Source organism: Thamnophis elegans, chromosome 2 (genome assembly GCF_009769535.1).
Source record: "Thamnophis elegans isolate rThaEle1 chromosome 2, rThaEle1.pri, whole genome shotgun sequence".
NCBI classification, from domain to species: Eukaryota; Metazoa; Chordata; class Lepidosauria; order Squamata; family Colubridae; genus Thamnophis; species Thamnophis elegans.
In genome coordinates this window covers 54,439,945-54,460,926 of record NC_045542.1, presented here as the reverse complement: position 1 = coordinate 54,460,926, position 20,982 = coordinate 54,439,945, and the positions used below count along the sequence as shown (strand labels likewise).

The following is a 20,982-nucleotide window of genomic DNA, read 5'->3' as shown; positions in this document are numbered from 1 at the left end:
ACAGAACGGTGATGTTAGAGGTATGTTGATTGGGATATGGATTTCTTATGCATATGATGCCATACCATTAGTTAAGAACCTGGATGATATGCAAAAAAATTAAAATAAAGCTGTATATTCACAAGCCATATAGATTCCAAAATTAATTTAATAATAATATAACTAAAGTAGTGAAGATTGCTGTATTTGATAGAACTGAGTCAAGAGTTTCAAGTTATAAATAAATGGGGAAGACTAGAACAAATAAATGATTTGTATACCTATCGTGTTTACTTTGTTTTATTTGTATATATGTTTTATTTATATACCTATAATGTTTAAGGGACATGGTGCTCAGTGGCTAAGGTGCTGAGCTTGTCGATCAGTAAGTCGGCAGTTCAGCAGTTCGAATCCCTAGCACCGTGTAATGGAGTGAGCTCCCATTACTTGCTCCACCTTCTGCCAACCTAGCAGTTTGAAAGCATGTAAAAATGCAAGTCGAAAAATAGGGACCACCTTTGGTGGGAAGGTAACAGAGCTATGTGTGCCTTCGGTGTTTAGTCATGCCAGCCACATGACCACTGAGACTTTGGTTCAGCACTGGCTCTTTGGCTTTGAAACAGAGATGACCACCACCCCCTAGAGTCAGGAACGACTAGCACATATGTGCAAGGGGAACCATTACCTTTACATGTTTACTAAATATGGGGAAATTATATGCACGTTTCTTTGAACATAAGCACTTGAAAGGAACTTTATGAAGGTCCTTGAACTCTGGAAATCTCCATTTATTCACAAAGGAAAAAACAGACTTGCAATTATAGGTGAAACAAAATCATTAATTATAGGGAAAGTAGAATTCTAAGGCAGATTCAGTTTCATCACAACTTGAATTAAATTATCCTTGATCTTAAGAGCTAAAAGGGGGAACCAATCATAGCATTTCTATATGTTGCTTCCAGCACCTCTCCCAATTAGTCATGCTAAAGGAGTTGTAAAGAAGTCATAATTATGCAAATGCAGAAGCCTAACTCAATTTAATGCACAAAATCCAGCATGGTTTAGAAACATACTGGGCCAGCCTAAGGCCCAATTTGATAGGATGAAACTATTTTGATCTTACCATTGTAATCTTTTCTTTCCACAAAAGAGTATAAACATGTTTATAGCAGATACAATTTAAGAACAATTATCAAACTGACAGCCTGTTTCCATGATCCAGTAAAAGCCAGCTCTAAATCAAATTGAAATACAGAAAAGACAAATGCTTAAAATGTCAACAAAAACATAGATAATGGAAACAATACTGTTTGAACTTGAGACTCAAATTTCATAGAATTTTTTTTATAACTGAGATTGGATGCATGATTAGAAAGCACATTAAAAGCTCATGATCAAATTCAAAAATATGCTCCAAATGCAGATTTCTAAGAGTTCCTGTCACCATTTCTATGTAAGGTAGTATAAAAATTAAATTCTAGCCCCAAAGATGAAATGCCAGTTTGGTTTTCCTATCATGAAAATGTTAAGGCTTGCATGATCAGTAAAAAAAGACAACAGCAGAATATTATGAGTTACAAATCAGAACAGGATAACATAATTAATTATATAGTAGATAGCATCAAAGAAAGGAAAATTAAATATCTCTTACCGGAAGTTGCCAGCTTTCATCCAAGAAACTGGAATTCTGCAAACAGATATTCAACAATCTGTAACCCCCATAATTAGTGATTAAATAGAAAGGATGAAAAACAGCAGGAATAACAATAAATCCATCATAAGGAAGATTTAAAAAAAACATGATCCAAAGATATCAACTACGGTACCTGCAAATCTAGGAAGAAATTCATTTCTGTAACCACCAGCATCATGGAGAAGAAAGGCTCTGGAAAGTAAAAAAAAAAAAAAAGGATTTTAGGTCATTATCCAATCACAACAAATGGACATCTTGTTGCAGTGAGATTCAGAATTTCCAAGATAATATTCAAGAAAATGTCAAACACAGGCAAGATTATAAACTAGCAAAATGTACTTTAATCTCAGATCAGAAGACAAGCACTTAAAAACTAAAGTGAGGAGGAGGAAATATATATTCATACCCATAATGCTATGCACTTTCAGGATAAGTGCCTTCACACAAACTGCTGAAAGGGGTAAACTACTTAAGGCCAAGGAAATCAAGCCATGAGATAAGAAAAGGAAATAAAGCTACATCTAATTTTCATGGCCATCATTCACTATTCCTCTCTCTATATATTTCTATTCTTATTTCTACCACAGTCATACACCATTTCATACATTAACATTGCTGTTCATAATTCTGGCCCTTCTCTTTCCGAGGGACTTCTCAGTTCCTTCCAATCACGATTTCTGCTCTTCCTTTCCTTTCAATCCTTCAAATATTTTAAATAGTCCAATTCATTCATTCTGCCTATATTTTATTTATGAAATTTATAGCAAGAGCAAGAGCACTTAGACTTATGTACCGCTTCATTGTGCTTTTACAACCCTCCCTAAGCGGTTTAGAGTCACCATATTGCTCCCAACAATCTGGGTTCTCATTTTACTGACTTCAGAAGAATGGAAGGCTGAGTCAACTTTGAGCAGATCAGAATTGAACTCCTGGCAGTGAGCAGTGAGTTAGCCTGCAATGCTGCATTCTAACCACTGCGCTACCACAGCTCCTATTACTGTATCTTGCTATCAGGAGCAACTCTGAGCACCTATATTACCAAGTCATCTCAACCTACCTTTTATTGGTACTGATCACTTTATGTTTGTATTCTCTGTCACACTATTTTAGCACTTATTCATTCTTGACAAACCTCTTGTTTTGCCACACAGTTCCTAAGTTACCTCTCTTTATTTCTGTTTGTCCTAACATACCCAACTTTCACTTGCATATAAAAATCGGGCAGAAATATGCTCTAATAAAATTTTTTGGTTTCTTTCATCATTCGTTTTTCACAGCAGAACTCATACAGCTCTTCACTTTTCAACCAGCATTTATCAATTTTGTCCATTCGCTTTATCAATCTTTATTATACGTTTTGCCAGGTATACAAATTCCTCTGCTTTTCTTGTCCGTCTCCCCCCCCCCTTTATTCTTCAACTCAATCTTCCCTGTAAAATACAATTCCTTGGCCTTTTATATATTAAGTTTCAGATCCATTCAGTTTATGGGCCCCTCAATTTTATCTAACATTCACTTCAAATCATTTGGGAGCCCAACATGGCATTGTTTTGATACAACAGTATAGGTTTCCAACAAACCTGCAATATTGCCACAAACACTTTAACATCACACATCTTTGCTTTATTCATTGTTTAGGTTGAGCCATTTGCTAACCCTAAGCATTACATTTGCGTTTTATTTCCATGATCTACAGATATTGTATCACATTCACCAAACATCAATTTTATATCTGTGCAGAACATTTTACAATTCAAGGTTATTTACTATCATGATTTTTCAAAATTAACAAATTTATACTAAACTTATTTTCTCATGTTCTCATGCTATTTTCCAGATGTCCTGGACTTATTCTCCCAACCATTACCTTGGGGTAAGATGGTATAAATTTCATTCATTCATTCATTCATTCATTCATTCATTCATAAATAAATAAATAAATAAATAAATAAATAAATAAATAACATTAACCAGCACCTCTATGGTTTTTATGCTGCGCTTAAAGCCTCCAATCACTTAATTAAATTCTTATTTTACTCTTCCTTCACAGATCTTTTAATGAAATAGCAACTCAGGGTGCCTCACAAGATGATTGGAACGTATAGCCAAGTGCTTCATAAAATGCCTTGAAAATAGGTGATGTGCAACCTCCAAATTATCTGAATCCCCATATAAAAGTTTGATGAAGACAAGATGGATTTGCACCTTTCTACATCTGTATGGGGAAAGTTTCTTCACAGCAAGAGATAACTGTAAACTCTTACTGGCAGCAAAATGTGTTTCTTTAATTTAGATGGTAGGGAATAAGATATCCCAAAGTTATTAGGGAATGATGCCATGAAATTAAATTGTACACTACACTGTTGGTGGCCTGCGTATCTGGAGAGCACTGGGTTGTGAAAAGCCATATTAGCACTTTTTCTCCTTGTTTGTGAAAGAAGATTCTAAATAAGAGAGATCAGCATAAGATTCTGAGAGTTTTAGGATATATAAAGGAACAAAAAAGAATCAAACAAGAGCTAAAAGAAAGCAATGCGAGAAAAAAAGGAGCTACACAATGTAAAAAATGAAGAAAATAGAAAAGGGGAAATGGAGGAAAGGAAAAAGAATGAATAAGGCTATTCAAGAGATACAAAACAGAGTACCGTATGTTTTGGAGTATAAGACGGACCTCTTTCCCTCAAAAAAAGAGGGTGAAAATCTGGGTGCATCTTCTACACTGAATACAGCATTTTTTTGCCTCCTGAAACCCGCCCCCTTTGCAAAAATGGCCATGCATAGCCTTTAGGGAGGCTTCCAGAGTGCTCCAGGGGGCTGGGGAGGGCAAAAATGAGTGAAAAATGGGCGTGTTTTTGCTTGTTTTTGCCCCCCCCCCCGCCCCCAGAAGCACTCCTAAAGATTATGCATGCCCTTTTTTTGACAAAAAACAGGCCCATTTTTGCAGAAAATGGCAAGTTTTTTGCTCATTTTGCGGGGGGGGGGGGGGGGGCTGGTCCCCAGAAGCACTCTACAAGCCTCCTAAAGGCTAAGTATGCCCTTTTTTGATGAAAAACATGCTGTTTACGGGAGGTCTGCAGAGTGCAAGCATTTTTTTAAAAAATATGCCTCTTCAAAATCTTGGTGCGTCTTATACTCTGAAAAATACAGTGATTAAAACCGAATATTTGGTCTCCTTTAAATCTAACACAATAACAAATGGCCACTAATATTTTTTTGGACTGAATGTTTTCTAGAGACCTGGCAAAATTTAAGTTATAGATAGTCCTTGACTTGCAACCACAATTGAGGCCAATATTGGTTGTTAAGTGAGACATTTGTTGCACCCTTTCTAGTGACAGTTGTTAAGTGAATTCTTGCAGTTCTTAAGTTAGTAACTTGGTCGTTAAGTGAACCTTGTTTCCCCATTTGCTCGACAAAAGGTTGCAAAAGCAGTTCACATGATCCCAGGATACTGCAACCATCATAAATAAGAGTCAGTTGCTAAATTTTGATCATGTGTGAAAAATGGTCATGTCAATTTTTTTCAGTGCCATTGTAACTTTGAACAGTCACTAAATGAACAATTGTAAGTCAAGAACTACCTGCACTTGTATTTTTAAAAACTATTACAATAAAAGCTGCCAACCTTCTAGGCATAAATGTATGTGCAGACTTATGAGCTAGGTGAAATTAATCAATTTCCAAAGGGCAATGATACTGTATTGACAGCCTTGGAAAAAGTGATTTTACAACCCATCTTCATCGTTACAACTACAGGTAGTCCTTGACTTACAACAGTTCAAAGTTATGTCACTGAAAAAAGTGACTTACGACCATTTTGCACACTTACGACCGTTGCAGCATCCCCATGGTCCCCTGATCAAAATTCAGACACTTGGCAACTGACTCATTTTTATGACGGTTGCAGGGTCGTGGGGTCATGTAAATCTCTTTTTGTAACCTTCTGACAAGCAAAGTCAATGGGGAAGTCAGATTCACCTAACAGACATGTTACTAACTTAGCAACCGTAGTGATTCACTTAACAACTATAGCAACAAAGTTCCTAATTCACTTAACAAATATTTCACTTAGCAACAGAAGTTTTGGGCTCAATTGTGGTCGTAAGTTGAGAACTACCTGTATTGCACTACTCCTTCAGTCACCTGATTGCAATTCAGGTACTTGGTAACCAGGTCACATTACAATTGGTTGTGATGTCCTTCCTGCATTGAAAACAGCTGAGGATATACACCTTAGTGACAGGTGACTCCTATTGCCCATTAAAAAGCAGAGCAGTTGTTGTTAATAGATTTTTTACCAAACAGAAGTATCCTGAAACATGATACTTCTGTTTGGTAAAAAATCTATTAACAACAACTGTGCTGTGTGGTGCAATAGGGGTCACCTGTCACTAAGGTGAGTATCCTCAGCTGCTTTCAATGCAGGTAGGACATCGCAACCAATTGTAATGTGACCTGGTTACCTGAATTGCAATCACATGACTGAGGGAGCAGTGCAATACAGAAAGAAACAGTGGGAAACTGGAAAGAAGTACACATTGTTTGAACTTTCTCCCCCACTCCTGGAAGAGCTTGTAAATGAAGCAGGGCCATTGCGTAATAAAACTCCACACCAAAGGAACCATATAATATTTTTTAAAAAATTTAATATTATGATTGCAAACTTTTTAGGTCAGGAGTAGAAAACCTGCCGCCTCAGGGCTTCAATTCTTTTTTTATAGCTTTCACAACCTATTCTTTGCTAGGATTGTTGGAACTTAATGGCACAACTTCTTGCCAAGTTGAAGTAGGTAGAGGGATTAGGGATGGCTAAATATTGGGGACAAGATTGGAATACTCAAAAAAATGAGTGGTATAATGAAATTTGCAGTATGGCAACAAATGATAAATTAACAACAGAAATTAAGCTTAAAAAGGGATGATTAAAGTAAATAATTATAATGGAACATGGGGGGATTTTATAAAATCAGTGTTGGTAGAAGGCAAAGGGAATAAACCTACTCAAGAATATATGTTGTTTTGGAGAGTATAAGGGCACATTTGGAATATAATGAGGGCGGGGGGAGAAAGGTGTCCAGGGAGTGGGGGTTGCACGGTAATATTCTCTTTTTCTCTTTTTCTTTTTCTTCTTCTTTTGTATTCAGTTGTATATGTACTGTTTGTATTATTTGTGTTTAAAAATATTTTTTTTAAAAGTAGGTGGTGGGAGATGAAAACTACAGTGTAAACCTGAAAATAGGCACATCATGCTTAAAGCAAAAAAAAAAAAAAGATACCCATGAAAAGCCACTTTTACAAAAATATATGAGTTGGGACTGTCACTTTATGGCCTCTTACTCTTGAAAAATGTTCATGCTGCCTTTGGCCTTTAAAGGGTGGTCCATTGTTTTATGGGCTAAATAAAATTCACTCCTTCAGTTACTGCCTAAAAATGTCAATACAGTACAATGATGTATGCAAGGAGGCATCTTGAGAGGGTAGCATAATGATAGAACAGAATCTTACCTGAAAATTCTTCATTGCTCAGGATAGAAGTTATTGGATCATAACACTGAAATCACATAAAAACAAACATGTAGTGCACTAAGGATAATTTAAATAATTTCATAACACTGAAATCAGATGATAAAAACAAGCATGCAGTACACTAAGAATAATTTAAATAAAATAATTTATTATAATACAGATGTTTAAATATGAAACATGTATATCGTAATAAGACATAATAAGTGAAAATCAAGCAAGAGCATAAATTTGAAACCTGGCATGTTAAATGTAGACTAGTATTGGAAAACTATCAAGACTTCACAGGACGTAAAAATAGTAACCCACTCCATTTTTCTAAGAAAAAAAACCCAATGATTGACATTTCCAGTCAGAATAATGTCAACATGATATTCTAACATGAGCTTTCCATTAAGAAGGCATCCAGCGGGCTACCAGAGAAAAGCAGAGGACAAGTACAAGGAGCACGGGTCCTTTGATGTAATTAGATTAAAGTTCAAATGATGTCTGACTGCAGCTGTGCCTGGGAGGAAAAGCAAAGATCAGTGGTGGAAAGATGTCTGCACCATTTGTATATGGAATGGCAGAACATAAAGCAAAAAACCCTAGATGTTAGCAGAGCAGAAATGTCAAAATGTCATTTTGGAAATCAACAAACTGAAATGAACTGGAATGGGTCATTTTGTATCCAGGAAGCACCAGATCTTCGTAGACAAAGAAAAACATAAGCAAAATACTGTAGTTGTTATTATTAAGAAAAGCATGTCAGATTCAGTATTCAGATGCAACACTAAAATGATAGACCTATCTCAGTTGGAACCATAAGGCTAGAAGGGAGGTCTTCCAGTTCAACCCCTGACTTTGGATTGTTGAAGTCCAAGGCAATCAATGGTACAATGGTACAGATCTATTCTCCACACGTTTCAAAACCTTGTTGACCTCCCCCCCGCAAATCATACTAATTATAGGAGATAAGTATTCCAACATTGGAACCAATCACGTGATGGCCTGCTTTACAACCACATCAACTAGAAATTCTAGTTCCAATTGTGGTCATAAATTGAAGACTACCTGTATCTAGTGTTCAAACTTAATCAAAGAGACAAAGACACAAATCAATGGATGGTAGTTATTCAATTTATCTTCTTAATTCCTCTGGATTATTTAATCACCTCAAGCAGCCTGGGAGTTCTGGTGAGCTGCTGAACAGCAACTGCTAATAACTTCCCATTCAAAGCCAGACGCAGGAAGTACCGCCCTCTTCCTTGGGCTGTCAGCACCTTCTCACAAGAACTCGTTTTCTCAATCATCATGGACAGAAGGGTCCTACTACAAGTGGAAAAGTTCTTGTTAACACAGTCTCTGCTATTCATATTATGTATTTAGAGTAATGAGAATTGACTGAGGCGATCGTTCTTTGAACAACACTCTTTATTGTTAACTACAACGATCTAACTAGAACAGAACCAAGAACTCCGGTTTGATAGCTATTTATAGTGCAGCTGTCAAACCGGCAACCAATCAAAGATGTGCTCCTGTTGACGACGCCCACGCGAGTCAGCCAATCCTGGCACCCACTGGTGATGATTGACACTGCATGGTTGCCATGGCTTGGACACAACAATTCAATATTTTTAAATGTTGTTTCGATATTGTTAAAATGGGTACAAAATAATACAGGCGGTCCTCCCTTTAACTATGGCAATTGGGAACTTCATTGCTGTGTGATGCAGCTGCAAAACATGATATCACATGACCATGTCTGGTTACAATGACAGTTGCACCAATTCCAACTGCCATCATTAGGCAAACCCTGCACAGTTGCAGTGTCCTTTGATCACATGATTGCCGTTTGTGACCTCCTGCCAGCTTCCCCATTTATTTATTTTATTCAGCGTATGCCAAATACATGGACTTATAGTAGTTCAAATGTTAAGTGCAGTCCACCCAGCCATTCAAGGACAGGGTCGTCTATGTTGAAAAAAATCAGACACTGGGCCAGTGTAAGCTCTTGATTGACATTCGGAAACAATGTGGTAGATATTTCCCCATTGACTTTGCTTGTCAGAAGACAGCAGTGAAGACTGCAAATGGTGATAAATGTGACTGTGAGATGCCGCATCTGTCATAACTGCAAGCAGTTACCAAGCACCCAATTTGAGATCATGTGAATGTAAGGATTCTGCACTATGAGGAATAGTTGGCAGTCCCCTTATTCAAATGGTCACTGAATGAAGATTACTTGTATGTACCTTCCACGAATTCTTTCTCTGATACAAGTCAGAGATTTTAGCAGCTGTGAATTCCTTACCAAAAGAAAATATTTCACCCTACTGTTTCATTAAAATTATGTTGAAACTTAAATAACAAAAACTACAATTTCTCCATGCCTAATTCAAAAGCATTCATGGGTACGGTGTCAGTGAAACCTGTAATACTGTAAGTGTGATAGGTATTAAGTTAGAGCATCTCTTTTTATAATTTTTTTTTAATTTTTTGTTCTCTATATACAATTATAGGTATACATTCACATAGTTATTATTCTTTTTTCCATTTGTCGTTCTTATACATTCCATTTACAGGGGTTATAACATACCGTTTGGGTTGCTTTGTTTACCATGCCTCGCCTGTTTTGACACCACCTTCTTTTCCCTTTCTTTTCACCCTTCCTCCCTTCTCTACTTTCTTCCTTCCTCTCTTCTTTCCCTTCCTTCTTCCCTTACCTCTCCCTACTCCTCTCTTCCTCTTCCCTTTCCTACCCTCTCCCCTTCTCTCCTTCTCCCTTCCCTCTTTCTCTCCTCACCTCTATCTTCCTTCTCTCCTCCTCTAGAGCATCTCTGACTTGTTATTCCCTACCGGTACTCTTCCAATATGGGACTCCTCCTCCTCCAGCAGACATGAAATTGCATTGGATGTGAACGATAGAAGGAAATCAAGTCTCGGAAATTTGAGTTAAAATTGCAACAGTGAAAGACCAAAACCCAATATTCTGAGTTCCTGTTTACAACATCATAAAAGGCTACAAGAGACCACCTACCTATGGTGGGTCTCCTGCTGTGGAAGCTGCTCTAGCCAGTGCCAATAGTCCTTCCTCTTGAATCCCAGAACTGATTCTGAAGAAGGCAAAAAGACATCCTTGACAAAGAATTGTAAGACTGGAAGATGATCATATCCCTTAGCTAAACACCAGCAGTATGACTTTTTATCATCTGATAAGAGATAGTCATTTTAGCAGACCTACAATTAGATGCTGCCTTAGGTTCAGAGTGCTGTTACAGAGAATGACATGGTCTATTTTGGGCACACATTAATGTTTTGTGTCTTCCTCAATTGCAAAGAAGTGGTATATTATTTAAAAACAATTTTGGGGTTCTTTTGCACAAACTACTATTTGTCCACTCATATTTATATATTGTTGAAACCTGTAGGACAGGAACTTTATAAATGTTACAATGATGCAAGAGTTTCCTAATGGTGTCATGTGTTTAGCAAACTATATTTTACAGAACTGTTTTAGTCTGAATTCTGAAGAATATTGAATCTATAATACATAGATTAAACCTGTAACATACATATAAAAATTCCTCATTTGAATTTTGGCTGGCTGAGGAATTCTGGGATTTGAAGTGAACAAATCTTAAAATTACCAATTTTGGAGAACCCTAGTTCAGAGGTGGGTTTCTGTCGGTTTGCCCTGGATCGGGCGAACCAGTAGTGGTGGCGGTAGAAAGCTCCGCCCACCAGCCCGGACACTTCTGTGCATGCACGCACACAAGTGAACTGGTAGTAAAATAAATTGAAATCCACTACTGCCCTGGTTCAAAAGATGACTTCTTATATCCTTTCTAATTCATTACTAATTCATTACCTTATACCCTTTCTAATCCATTAGTAGAGTATAATAAACCATGTGTGCAGCCACTGCAGGGGTGGGTTCTGAACCGGTTAGTACCAGTTCACTGCATGCACTGGCCACGTATTGCTCACGCATGTGCATTTGATTAAAAATTGTTCTGCGCATGCGCAGAAACATGCGAGCAACAGCAGAAGACACTGGAGAACCGGTTCGGGGACGTGGCCAGTCTGGGTCACTGCCAGTTCTGCGACCCAAGCAAAAATAACACTACCAGTTCGGCCAAACTGGGCCAAACCGGGAGCAACCCACCTGAGCCAGTGGTTGCTAAGGCCCAATGTACAATAATTTGGTATTGCTAATGATAGTCAGACTTCATACTGAGGTGTTCTGACCCCCTCCTCCGTCCAGTAATGAAAGCCGAGACAAGCTTAACTAGAATGTACTTTAATAGCAAGAAACCAAAACCTCGGTGGCTGAAAGCCAAACATAACAAACAAATAAGGACCTTGGCAGCAACTCAGACAAACCTTGGCAGCAATCCAGCCTGCCAAGTTAGTTACAACAGTTCTCTTTAGTCAATGCATTGACTTCTGCAAGAGGAGTGTGTGCACAAGAAGTCTTTTTTATAGTCTGACAGTCTAACAGTCTAACAGCTGAGCGCAATTACCTCTTGTACTTGTGTAGCTGTTCCTGATGCCTATTAGCTCTTCGATTCCAGGCATCCAGGAATAACTCACTGCTGGCTTCTGGATCACTCTCCTTTGTCTCCTCCCTACTGGTCCAAGGCTCAGGCGCCACCTGGTGGCCAACCAGTCTCTCTGCGCCCCGCTCAGAGTCGGAACCCTGTCCAGGGTCCTCCACATCCTCCAGAGCCGACTCATAGGGCCTCTCGCTGTCGGAGTCTGGTGGCAGCTCCACCGGCTCCTGCTGGGCCACAACACTGAGGCAAATATTTTTAGATCCTTTTTTTCCTTTTCCATTTTAAGACTAATTGGCATGACTTTCTGTAAGTCAGGCCTTCAAAACTTTTCAAGTATATTTCTCAATATTAAGCTATGGAGCAAAAAAAGTTACTCACGTTTTAATCCTTTCCGAAGAATCATTTCCAGGATCTCGCAAAAGGACTGTAAATGAGGACAGGTATCTGTGTAAGGACTATTGCTTTCCTGAAATTTGAGAATGCACACTGCAAGAAAATAGAATGTATAAAACTGATTTTCAAATGGAAAAGGAAAGAATGAATCTAAAAATATTTGCCCCAGTATGGAGTCTGACTAGAGTAAACAATAAGGTGACCAGACATCCCGATTTCAGCGGTCACGCTTTATAACAATTTGTCCCGTGTCCCGGGCCGTTTTAAAAAAGTCCCGATTTTCTGGCTTCATGTTGAAAGCCCAGTGGATTTGCTTAAGAAATCCTAACCGGGGCAAGACAAAAGACACCCTGTCTAATCCCTCTCTCTGTCTCAGTACTTTCATTGAAGATATTAAATCTTTAAAGCAAGAAAACGGACCCCCACGCCCCTTTTACCTCATTTTATAAGAAAAAATGACCAAGTACCATAGAGCTCCAGGAAATACTTGGCTAGAGGGGCCGCCAGTGTTACTTCCTGGATTTTCCGGAGGGGAGGGGCACAGAGGTTGGAGGTCGGCTCGTGTGGAAGAAAAAATGGTGGCAAAAGTTTCTTTGAAAAATATTTCCCTGACTAATTTCACCATTTTAATTTGATCAGTTCTTTGTATTAACATCTACATCATTCTGGATTGACTTGTGCCTGCTGGTAAGTGAGCTGGGGTTTTTTCTTTTATTTTTTTAATGTATTTTAAAATAATATTTTATTTATTGTGCATAGGATTTTTTAAAATAGCTTTATTCTGTGTGGATTCTTTTTTTAAATTGTCTTAGACTATTTAAAAAAAGATTCTATCCAAAATACAAAATACCAACTGCAGTTATTCACTTAAGAACTGTGGCAAGAAAGGTGGAATAGTGACCAAAGTTACAATGGCATTGAAAAAAGTGACTGATGACCATTTTTCACACTTAGCGACCATTTTTCACACTTAGCGACCGTTGCAGCATCCTCATCGTCACGCGATCAAAATTTTGATGTTTGGCAACAGATTCGTATTTATGATGGTTTCAGTGTCCTGGGGTCATTTTAATTGCCTTTTGACAAAGGCAATTTGGGAAACCAGATTCACTTATGTTACTAACTTATGAGCTGCAGTTATTCACTTAAGAACTGTGGCAAGAAAGGTGGTATAGTGACCAAAGTTACAATGGCATTGAAAAAAGTGACTGATGACCATTTTTTTACACTTAGCAACCATTTTCACACTTAGTGAACGTTGCAGCATCCTCATGGTCATGTGATCAAAATGTTGATGTTTGGCAAGAGTTACAATTTATATTTGTAAATTGTAGTTATGTTGAAATAAAAAAAATACAATACTATTTTTGTGTTATATGAACATTTTTGTTGCTCAGTATAAAATTTTTAATCAAGTGCCCCCCCTTCCCGCCCCGGTCAAAGGTGACCCTCTTTACCAATCTGAAAATCTGGTCACCTTAGTAAACAATACCAAATGTAGGCTGACTCGCACAAACAATTTCAAATGCAATTTCAAATGCAGGCTGCACTAACAGAAGAACTCTAGGCAAAATCCTTTTTTGAAATACAATATTGTACACACTGATTTTGGGGACAAACCTTTTTTCTCATTTTATACAGTAAAAATGTTAATACATTATTTTAATTATTTAAAAACCCATTACACTGGGGATAAAAAGAGATCTCTTAAACCTGACTGAAAGTTTAGGCAATTTTATAGATGATATGGTACAGAAATGCCATGTTGTGTCCATCAGCAATTTAGGCATAGCAAACTAGGACAAGTAAGTTTGAAATAAATTACAACATATAGCAAATCAAGCTATTATATCCCAAAGGTGCTTTTTTTCAGGAGGCAACTGGACTTTCTTGTTTTTTTTTTCTTTTAAAGACGTTTCGCTTCTCATCCCAGAAGCTTCTTCAGCTCTGACAAGATAATGGGGAATGGAATGGACAGTTGCCTCCTGAAAAAGCACCTTTGGAATAACCATGACCTGGATGACTGAGAATCCCTGCAGAATTCATGCAATCATATGTTTATTTGGAAGAAAGAATTTGGAGTGTCCAGTTGCAAAACATTAAATGCTGGCCGAGAACACATAGGAAATCAATAGATTAAAACAGATTAAACAGATTAAATCAAGTGATTTATTTAAATTGTGCTGGACTTAGATGCAATTCTCATTATACTCAGTAAGGCTCAATTTTTCTGAGGAAGCAGGATTTCACTTCCCTCTCTCTTTCTGCTTTAATTTTATTAGTAACTAGCACTTCCACTGGAAATGTTCTAAAGGTGGCTGTCTTCCCTTTTAATTGATTTGCACATGAAGGCTAATTTCTGATATTCATTTCGTTTGTAAAATGCTTTTGCTACTTTGGGCCTACAAAAGGAAGAAAAAAATGTTTAATATAAATAAGAATGTATGCAAAAAGTCATTAGCCATGGGCACGGTTAGGCAAATATTGACTGTTCCACCCATCAAGCCCATTGTCCATCTTGGGAAAGAGATTTCCTGCCACATTTTTGTTTACTAAATGGAATAACAATACTGTATAACAGATCCATTGTCTCTTTCTGTTCTATAAAGATGATGACTGTGTACTTATTTTATATTTATCATATAATAATTATCTCACATTTTTCCAAAATGTTCAATTACATGGTACATTGTGGTACATGTGATTACACAGAGTTATCGTATCTGGGCTGTCAAAATCTGGGCCATTACTATATGGTAGCAGAAAAATACAGAAGACTAATTCTTTGCTGCTATCTAATGATCATTCTGATTTCTACAATCGCGGTATCTTCACAACAATCCTGCAAGGAACAGCCAGGGATAAATAGCTTAAGACTGCACAAGAAAGGGCACTGACTATAAAATGGAAGCTCATAATATAATCCCAACTGTTTACTATTCAGTTTCTTATATGAAATGAATTTGCAGGAACAGCCTACAATAGCTGGCTTTATAAAAAATGTTGGGCTGACATGGATTAATTCTTAATCTTTTATATCAACTCCTATCAATCATGCTATCAATTAATTTGGGCTCCATTATCATTGTCATCAGCCATTCAGTCACGTCCCAGCCTCAGCAACTCTATGAATCAGCACTCTCCATGCCCCTCTGTCTCATACTGCCTCCTTCAGATCCACCATGGTCATCCTGGTGTCATTCTTTATAGGGTCCAGCCCAGTGGTGGGTTCCTACTGGTTCAGATCAGTTCGGCTGAACTGGTAGTAGTTTGGCGGTCTGGGTCGCTGGAACCGGTAGCAACCCAGGCCTGCCACGCCCCTGAACCGGTTGTCTGGATAGCACCATAAGCGCTGCCATCTTGTTTTTTGCTTCTGTGCATGTGAACATTTTTTATTGTACTGCGCTTGCCCGTGCAGCATGCATCAAGTGCGCGCAGGGCATACCCATGAACAAACCAGCAGTAGTGACTTCCAGAACCCACCCCTGGTCCAGCCAATGGGTACTAAGGTGCCCTCTTCTTTTTCCACTGATCACTTCCAACAAGACTGACTTCTTGAGTGAGTCAGCTCGCACAACTTTGACAGCCTTTGTTTTGTGATCTTGGCTTCAGGTGATATTTTTCATGAGGTTTGGTCTAGGACTGGCTTGTTATTTTTGCAGTTCATAGGAGGTGTAATAGTTGTCTCCAGCACTATAATTCAAAAGTGCCCACACTTCTTCTAGTTGCCTTTTTCAGAGGCCAAGTTTTGCATCCATAAGTAGGAATTGGAAAAATTAATTGCATTCGCTAATCTGCATTTGGTTGGGGAGGCTATCTGATCTCATGGCTGCAGTCACCATGTTTGGTTGAGTTAAGAGCTCAGGAAGATGCATTCATTTATATTTTGATGGTCTCATTGTCGATCTGTCCTCTGATCTGTATGTTCTCTGCAGTTCTTATTATCTTTGTTTTCTTGATGTTAAGATGCAGTACAAAAATGAGCAATGTTGTATCATCTGCACATCGGAGGATATTGATATTCTTACCACCAATTTTAATTCCAAGGGTAGATTCCTCCAAATGCACATTTCTCACAACTATTATAACTAGGCTCCATCATAACTAAAATTAAAAGTTCACTTTATCCACTATCACCATTATTTATATGCTTACAGGCACTGTTGTTACATTTATCCTTTTCTGTACATTTTAATGGAGTAAAGTCCCTCCAAGACCCAGCTAGATTACTTCTAAATCCCACCAGTGGTATACATGCTACTTACTGAGAAATATCTGGGCTAGATTATAGTGCAGTGTATTGTGCGAACCCAGCTGAGGGGTGAAATTCAGCAGGTTCTGACAGATTCTGGAGAACCTGTAGCAGAAATTCTGAGTAGTTAGGAGAACTGGAAAATACCACCTATGGCTGGCCCCAGAGTGGGATGTGAATAGAGATTTGCAATATCCTTCCCCCAGAAGGGGGGAGGAAATGGGGATTTTGCAGTATCCTTCCCCTGCCACGCCCACCAAGCCATGCCCACCAGTAGTTTTTGAATTTCACCACTGACCCAGCCTATGTGGTTACGTTTATAAAATTTAGAAACCACCTATCTCCCTCATAGAAGAACTCATTGTGATGCAAAACAAAAACTGAATATAAAAATTTAAAATAGAGGCAAGGATAGCAAAATTTAACATTAAAAGGTAAATAAAAGCTGGGGTGGGGAAGGCCTTCAGGGCACTAGCCATCCCAGTGTCTCCTCTATGAACCCTAAGTGAGGTGGCAGAGCCAGGTTTTTAGATATTTTTGAAAGGCTAGGAGAGTAGGAGTCTCTCTTGCCTCGGATGGGGGGTGGGGGGTGTTACAAAGAGCAGTGGGCAACAGCAGAGAAGGCATTCTTCCTGGACCTTGCCAGTTGGAATTCTTTAACTGAAAAGGTCCACAGCATAAATTCCCTGCCTGACCAGGTGGGATGGACTGATGTGATACCATATAGAGTTTTAAATGTAATAATCAGCATCTTGAATTTGATCTGGAAGCAAACTGTCACCCCAATGCAGCTTCACGCAGCAGACGTGTTGCATGCAATGATCTTTGGTGCCCAATATTGCTCACGCGGCCACATTTTGTATCAGCTGAAACTTCGAGATACTTTTCAAGGGTAGCATCATGTAGAACACATTGCAATAGTCCAGAACATAAGTCACGGAACGAGAAGTGACCAGGGCAGGAGTGACCAAGAGGCAAGTTTCCCTATCCTGGAAAAGGCATTACTGGTGCACAACATGCTGAGGAAAAGTGCTCCTAGCTCTAAATGAAACCTGCTACTCAAACAGGAGCTGTTAGTCCAAGAGGTCCCCCAAATAACAAGTTCGTGGTTTGCACTGCGTTAACCTATAGTCTGACAATTCTGTACTGTAAACCATGGTTAAAAGCTGTGGTTTAGTGTATTATTTGAATGCAGGCAAAAGAATAAAAATTGCAGTAAAATCCTATATATGTCTACTGAAGTAAATCCCACTCTTACTTGTCATTTAGGTAGGGGCATGCAAGATTAGTTTAAATAAAAGGGATATGGAAACCCTCATTAAATGAGGAAGAAAAAACGTATAACCAAAGTCATCATTTTAAAAATCCCTCATATGTCACTGCAAAAGATAGTTATGCGGGGAGATCTGTAATCTATGAAGCTATTATGTCTTGAGACAAAAATTAGACACAATTATACAAGTTGTTCAGACAAGTGGCAGCCACTACAAAAATGAAGATATATTTTTCATGATAGTGTTGCATATATCTCTTACACAATATAGATAGAAAATTATTAACTTCACATAATTTCAGACCTTTAAAAAGTCAATGTTACATCATGCAAACCAGTTTATACTAGTATGATTTGAGAAATAAAATGGTAAAACATAGTGCTTCAAGGGGGAAAAAACTTTGTTTGCGCACACACAGAGGCTATATGTTTTATTTTGGAAGAAATCCTATAGAATATAAGAGGTTTTACATTTGGATAGATCTTTGTACTGCGATTTTTTCCTTTTCCTCTACAGAAACTTCGTATTTGCACTCCTCCCCCGCCCCCCCCCCCATCTGTGGGCTAGTCCAGTAATTTAGATTAAAAAGAAAAGTGATTTTGGCTGGAAAAACCTATGTTTGTGGCCTGGCAAAAATACAATCCCCTAGTTTCTTACCAATGGTCATCAACAACCAGCAGGAAATACCACATTAAAAAGTAGAGGGTGACGCAAAGACAATAAGAAATTACTCAATTAGTTATTCCACACACATCTTTTTCCTCAGGCATAAAAAATGGCTACAGCTGTGGACAGGACATTAAATGAAATAACCCAATATGAGAACTAAAAAATATTTTAGCTAGCAGGACACTGAAGGTGACAAAAGTCAAAGGTGGGTATGAATTTTGCCTGCAAGTCCATACAGTGGTAACAAAGTAGTAGCAAACATGAAATTGTCTCTTCTATGTATCTCCGTGTATAAGGGACAATTGTCCCTCTAAGTTTTCATTTCTTTCCCTCCCTCCCCCCCCCTCTCTCTCAGCATTTCTTCTGCACACTGCTTGGACTTCTGGTAACCGGTTTTCCTGATTCCATCCCCTTCTAAACTGGAACCTTAGAAATCCAATCTTAAAATGCTGCCATAAGTGAGATAAGAGTTCTGTGATTACTTGAACCTGGAGAGCGGAGAACACGTGTTTTGGTTGGGAGGTACCACTCTTCTAGCACAGAACCAACTCCTTTCATCACCTGGCAACTTTACGGCGCATTTCTTCACCGTGACAGCTGGGTGACCCATCAGAGTCACGCTCCATTTAAGCCCCCAACACTTCCTTTTCAAACACCCCGCTCGCATTACCCGTCGCGAATCTCTTTCTTTCTCTCTCACCTTTCAGAGCGCCCAGGAGCGGCTCTTTCCCACTCATCCTAGTCTGCTTTGCTCGGCTCTGCTTTCCCCAGACTCCGGCTCAGTCCGAAGTCCCGGATTCAGCCTCCGCTGGTGCCTCCGCCCGATGGAAACTGTCCGCGAGCGAATTTCTTCGTCCGAACACCCGGCGGCAGGCAAAACTCTGGAAGGTACCATTCTTCCGGCGAGACGGGAGGGGAGGGGAAGAGAGAGCGAGAGAGGGAGATCTAAGGGCCGGCCCAATCGAACTTGCCGGGGGTTGGAGAGAGGTGAAAATAAGCCCCAAAAGTTCAATGTGTATCTCCCTCCAGGATATGATTGGTGTCGTTAAACCTTCCGGGAAAATTAATTCTCAATCCCTCTCGGCGTGGATCCGTTGGTGTTTTCTCCTACCGCCGTCTCCAGGATTCGGTGGTTGTTCAGTGAAGTCTCTTTAATACGCAGCTAAAGTTTGACGCAGCCCAGGCAAGTGGCAAAATGTGCTATTCGACGTTGGCTCAGTCGGAAGCTAAGCGGAGGTCCAACGTGGACCACGCTAATCCTTGAATTGGAAACCATTCAGGACAATTCAAGGCTGTAAGGTGACAAGGGTCAGCTCAAGGATCTAGGGTTGACCCTAAGCACATTGATTGAAACGATGCCACCTTCTTGCCAAAATGCAAGATTTACCTTTTTTTAGAATGATTTGGAAGGAAGTAACATTGGAGCCCCCCACCCCAAACCTTTGGCAGCTAAGCCAGTGCTTACTTAACCTTAACCTAAAGCTGTATGTAAGTAGAGTAAGTAGAACAAGTATGGATGTACAGCAGTAGCTCAGTGGCTAAGATGCTGAGCTTGTCCAGAAAAGTCAGCAGTTTGTTGGTTCGAATCCCTAGTGCCACGTAATGGAGTGAGCTCCCGTTACTTATACCAGCTTCTGTCAACCTAGCAGTTTGAAAGCACGTAAAAATGCAAGTAGAAAAATAGGGACCACCTTGATGGGAAGGTAAAAGTGTTCCATGCGCCTTCAGCGTTGAGTCATGCCGGCCACATGACCACAGAGACATCTCCAGACAGTGCTGGCTCTTTGGTTTTGAAACGGAGATGAGCACTGCCCCCTAGAGTCGGGAACGACTAGCACATATGTGCGAGGGACCTTACCTTAAAGAGAATAAGAATTGGAGGAAACATCTTGAAGATGGCAAGGATAATCTGTTATTGTTTATAATAAATTTAAAAAAAAACCTGCATGGGTGTGTTAAATTCAAACAAATTCAAACCTTCAAATTCAGGCCTGGGGCTGATGAGTTCCTGTCCCCGCTCGAATGGTGTGCCTGTTGAGTTGCTTTTAAATTGTGGTATTGTCTGTCCATGTCTTTTTTTCCCTATTTCTATCCCCCTGACTTGGGTTGTGAGCCGCCCTGAGTCCCCTTGGGGAAAAGGGCGGCATAGAAATATAATAAATTCAATTCAATTCAATTCAATTCAAACCTTTATTGTCAGAGTACAACATGTGTGCAATGAGATTGACTGAGCCTTCCTTTCTGCACACCCCCAACACAATACAACTCACAGTGAAAGGCAAAAAATATCCCTAGCCCAGTGAATCCTACTAACAAACACCCAGTCCTATTGCACCATGTGAACTTATTGCACATTGCGTCACAAGTCAATCATACTATGTTGTTGTTGAGTTATTTTTCATTCAGGAGACTGACAGCCCACGGATAAAAACTGTTCTTTAGCCTGTTTGTGCGTCTGCCTATGCTTCTATATCTCCTTCCAGAATGTAGGAGAATAAAGAAGGGCTGACCAGGGTGTGAGTCTTCCCTGAGGATTTTCCTCACTCTTCTAAGGCAGCGAGCCTGTCCATGAGATCAACAGAAATCAAATATCACTGGAATATTTTACAGTGGACTGTCTATCATCATACATCTTGATGGTGTGTGTGTGGCTAATGTATT

At 39.2% G+C, this 20,982-nt stretch overlaps 1 protein-coding gene across 2 annotated transcripts in view; it reads right to left on the bottom strand.

Annotated features, from left to right (window-relative positions):
- LOC116503895 overlaps positions 1 to 19,198 on the bottom strand; it is a 35,658-nt gene extending 16,460 nt beyond the window's left edge. For both annotated transcript variants that reach the window (XM_032210610.1, XM_032210611.1), the window contains exons 1-7: positions 19,022 to 19,198; positions 12,112 to 12,219; positions 10,215 to 10,290; positions 8,350 to 8,506; positions 7,178 to 7,223; positions 1,806 to 1,864; positions 1,631 to 1,666 (exon numbers count right to left, since the gene is read on the bottom strand). In XM_032210610.1, coding sequence (XP_032066501.1) covers positions 1,631 to 1,666; positions 1,806 to 1,864; positions 7,178 to 7,223; positions 8,350 to 8,506; positions 10,215 to 10,290; positions 12,112 to 12,219; positions 19,022 to 19,058 — 519 coding nt within the window. In that variant the 5' untranslated portion in view covers positions 19,059 to 19,198. The remainder of the gene's footprint in view (positions 1 to 1,630; positions 1,667 to 1,805; positions 1,865 to 7,177; positions 7,224 to 8,349; positions 8,507 to 10,214; positions 10,291 to 12,111; positions 12,220 to 19,021) is intronic.
- Between the last annotated feature and the right edge of the window lie 1,784 nt (positions 19,199 to 20,982).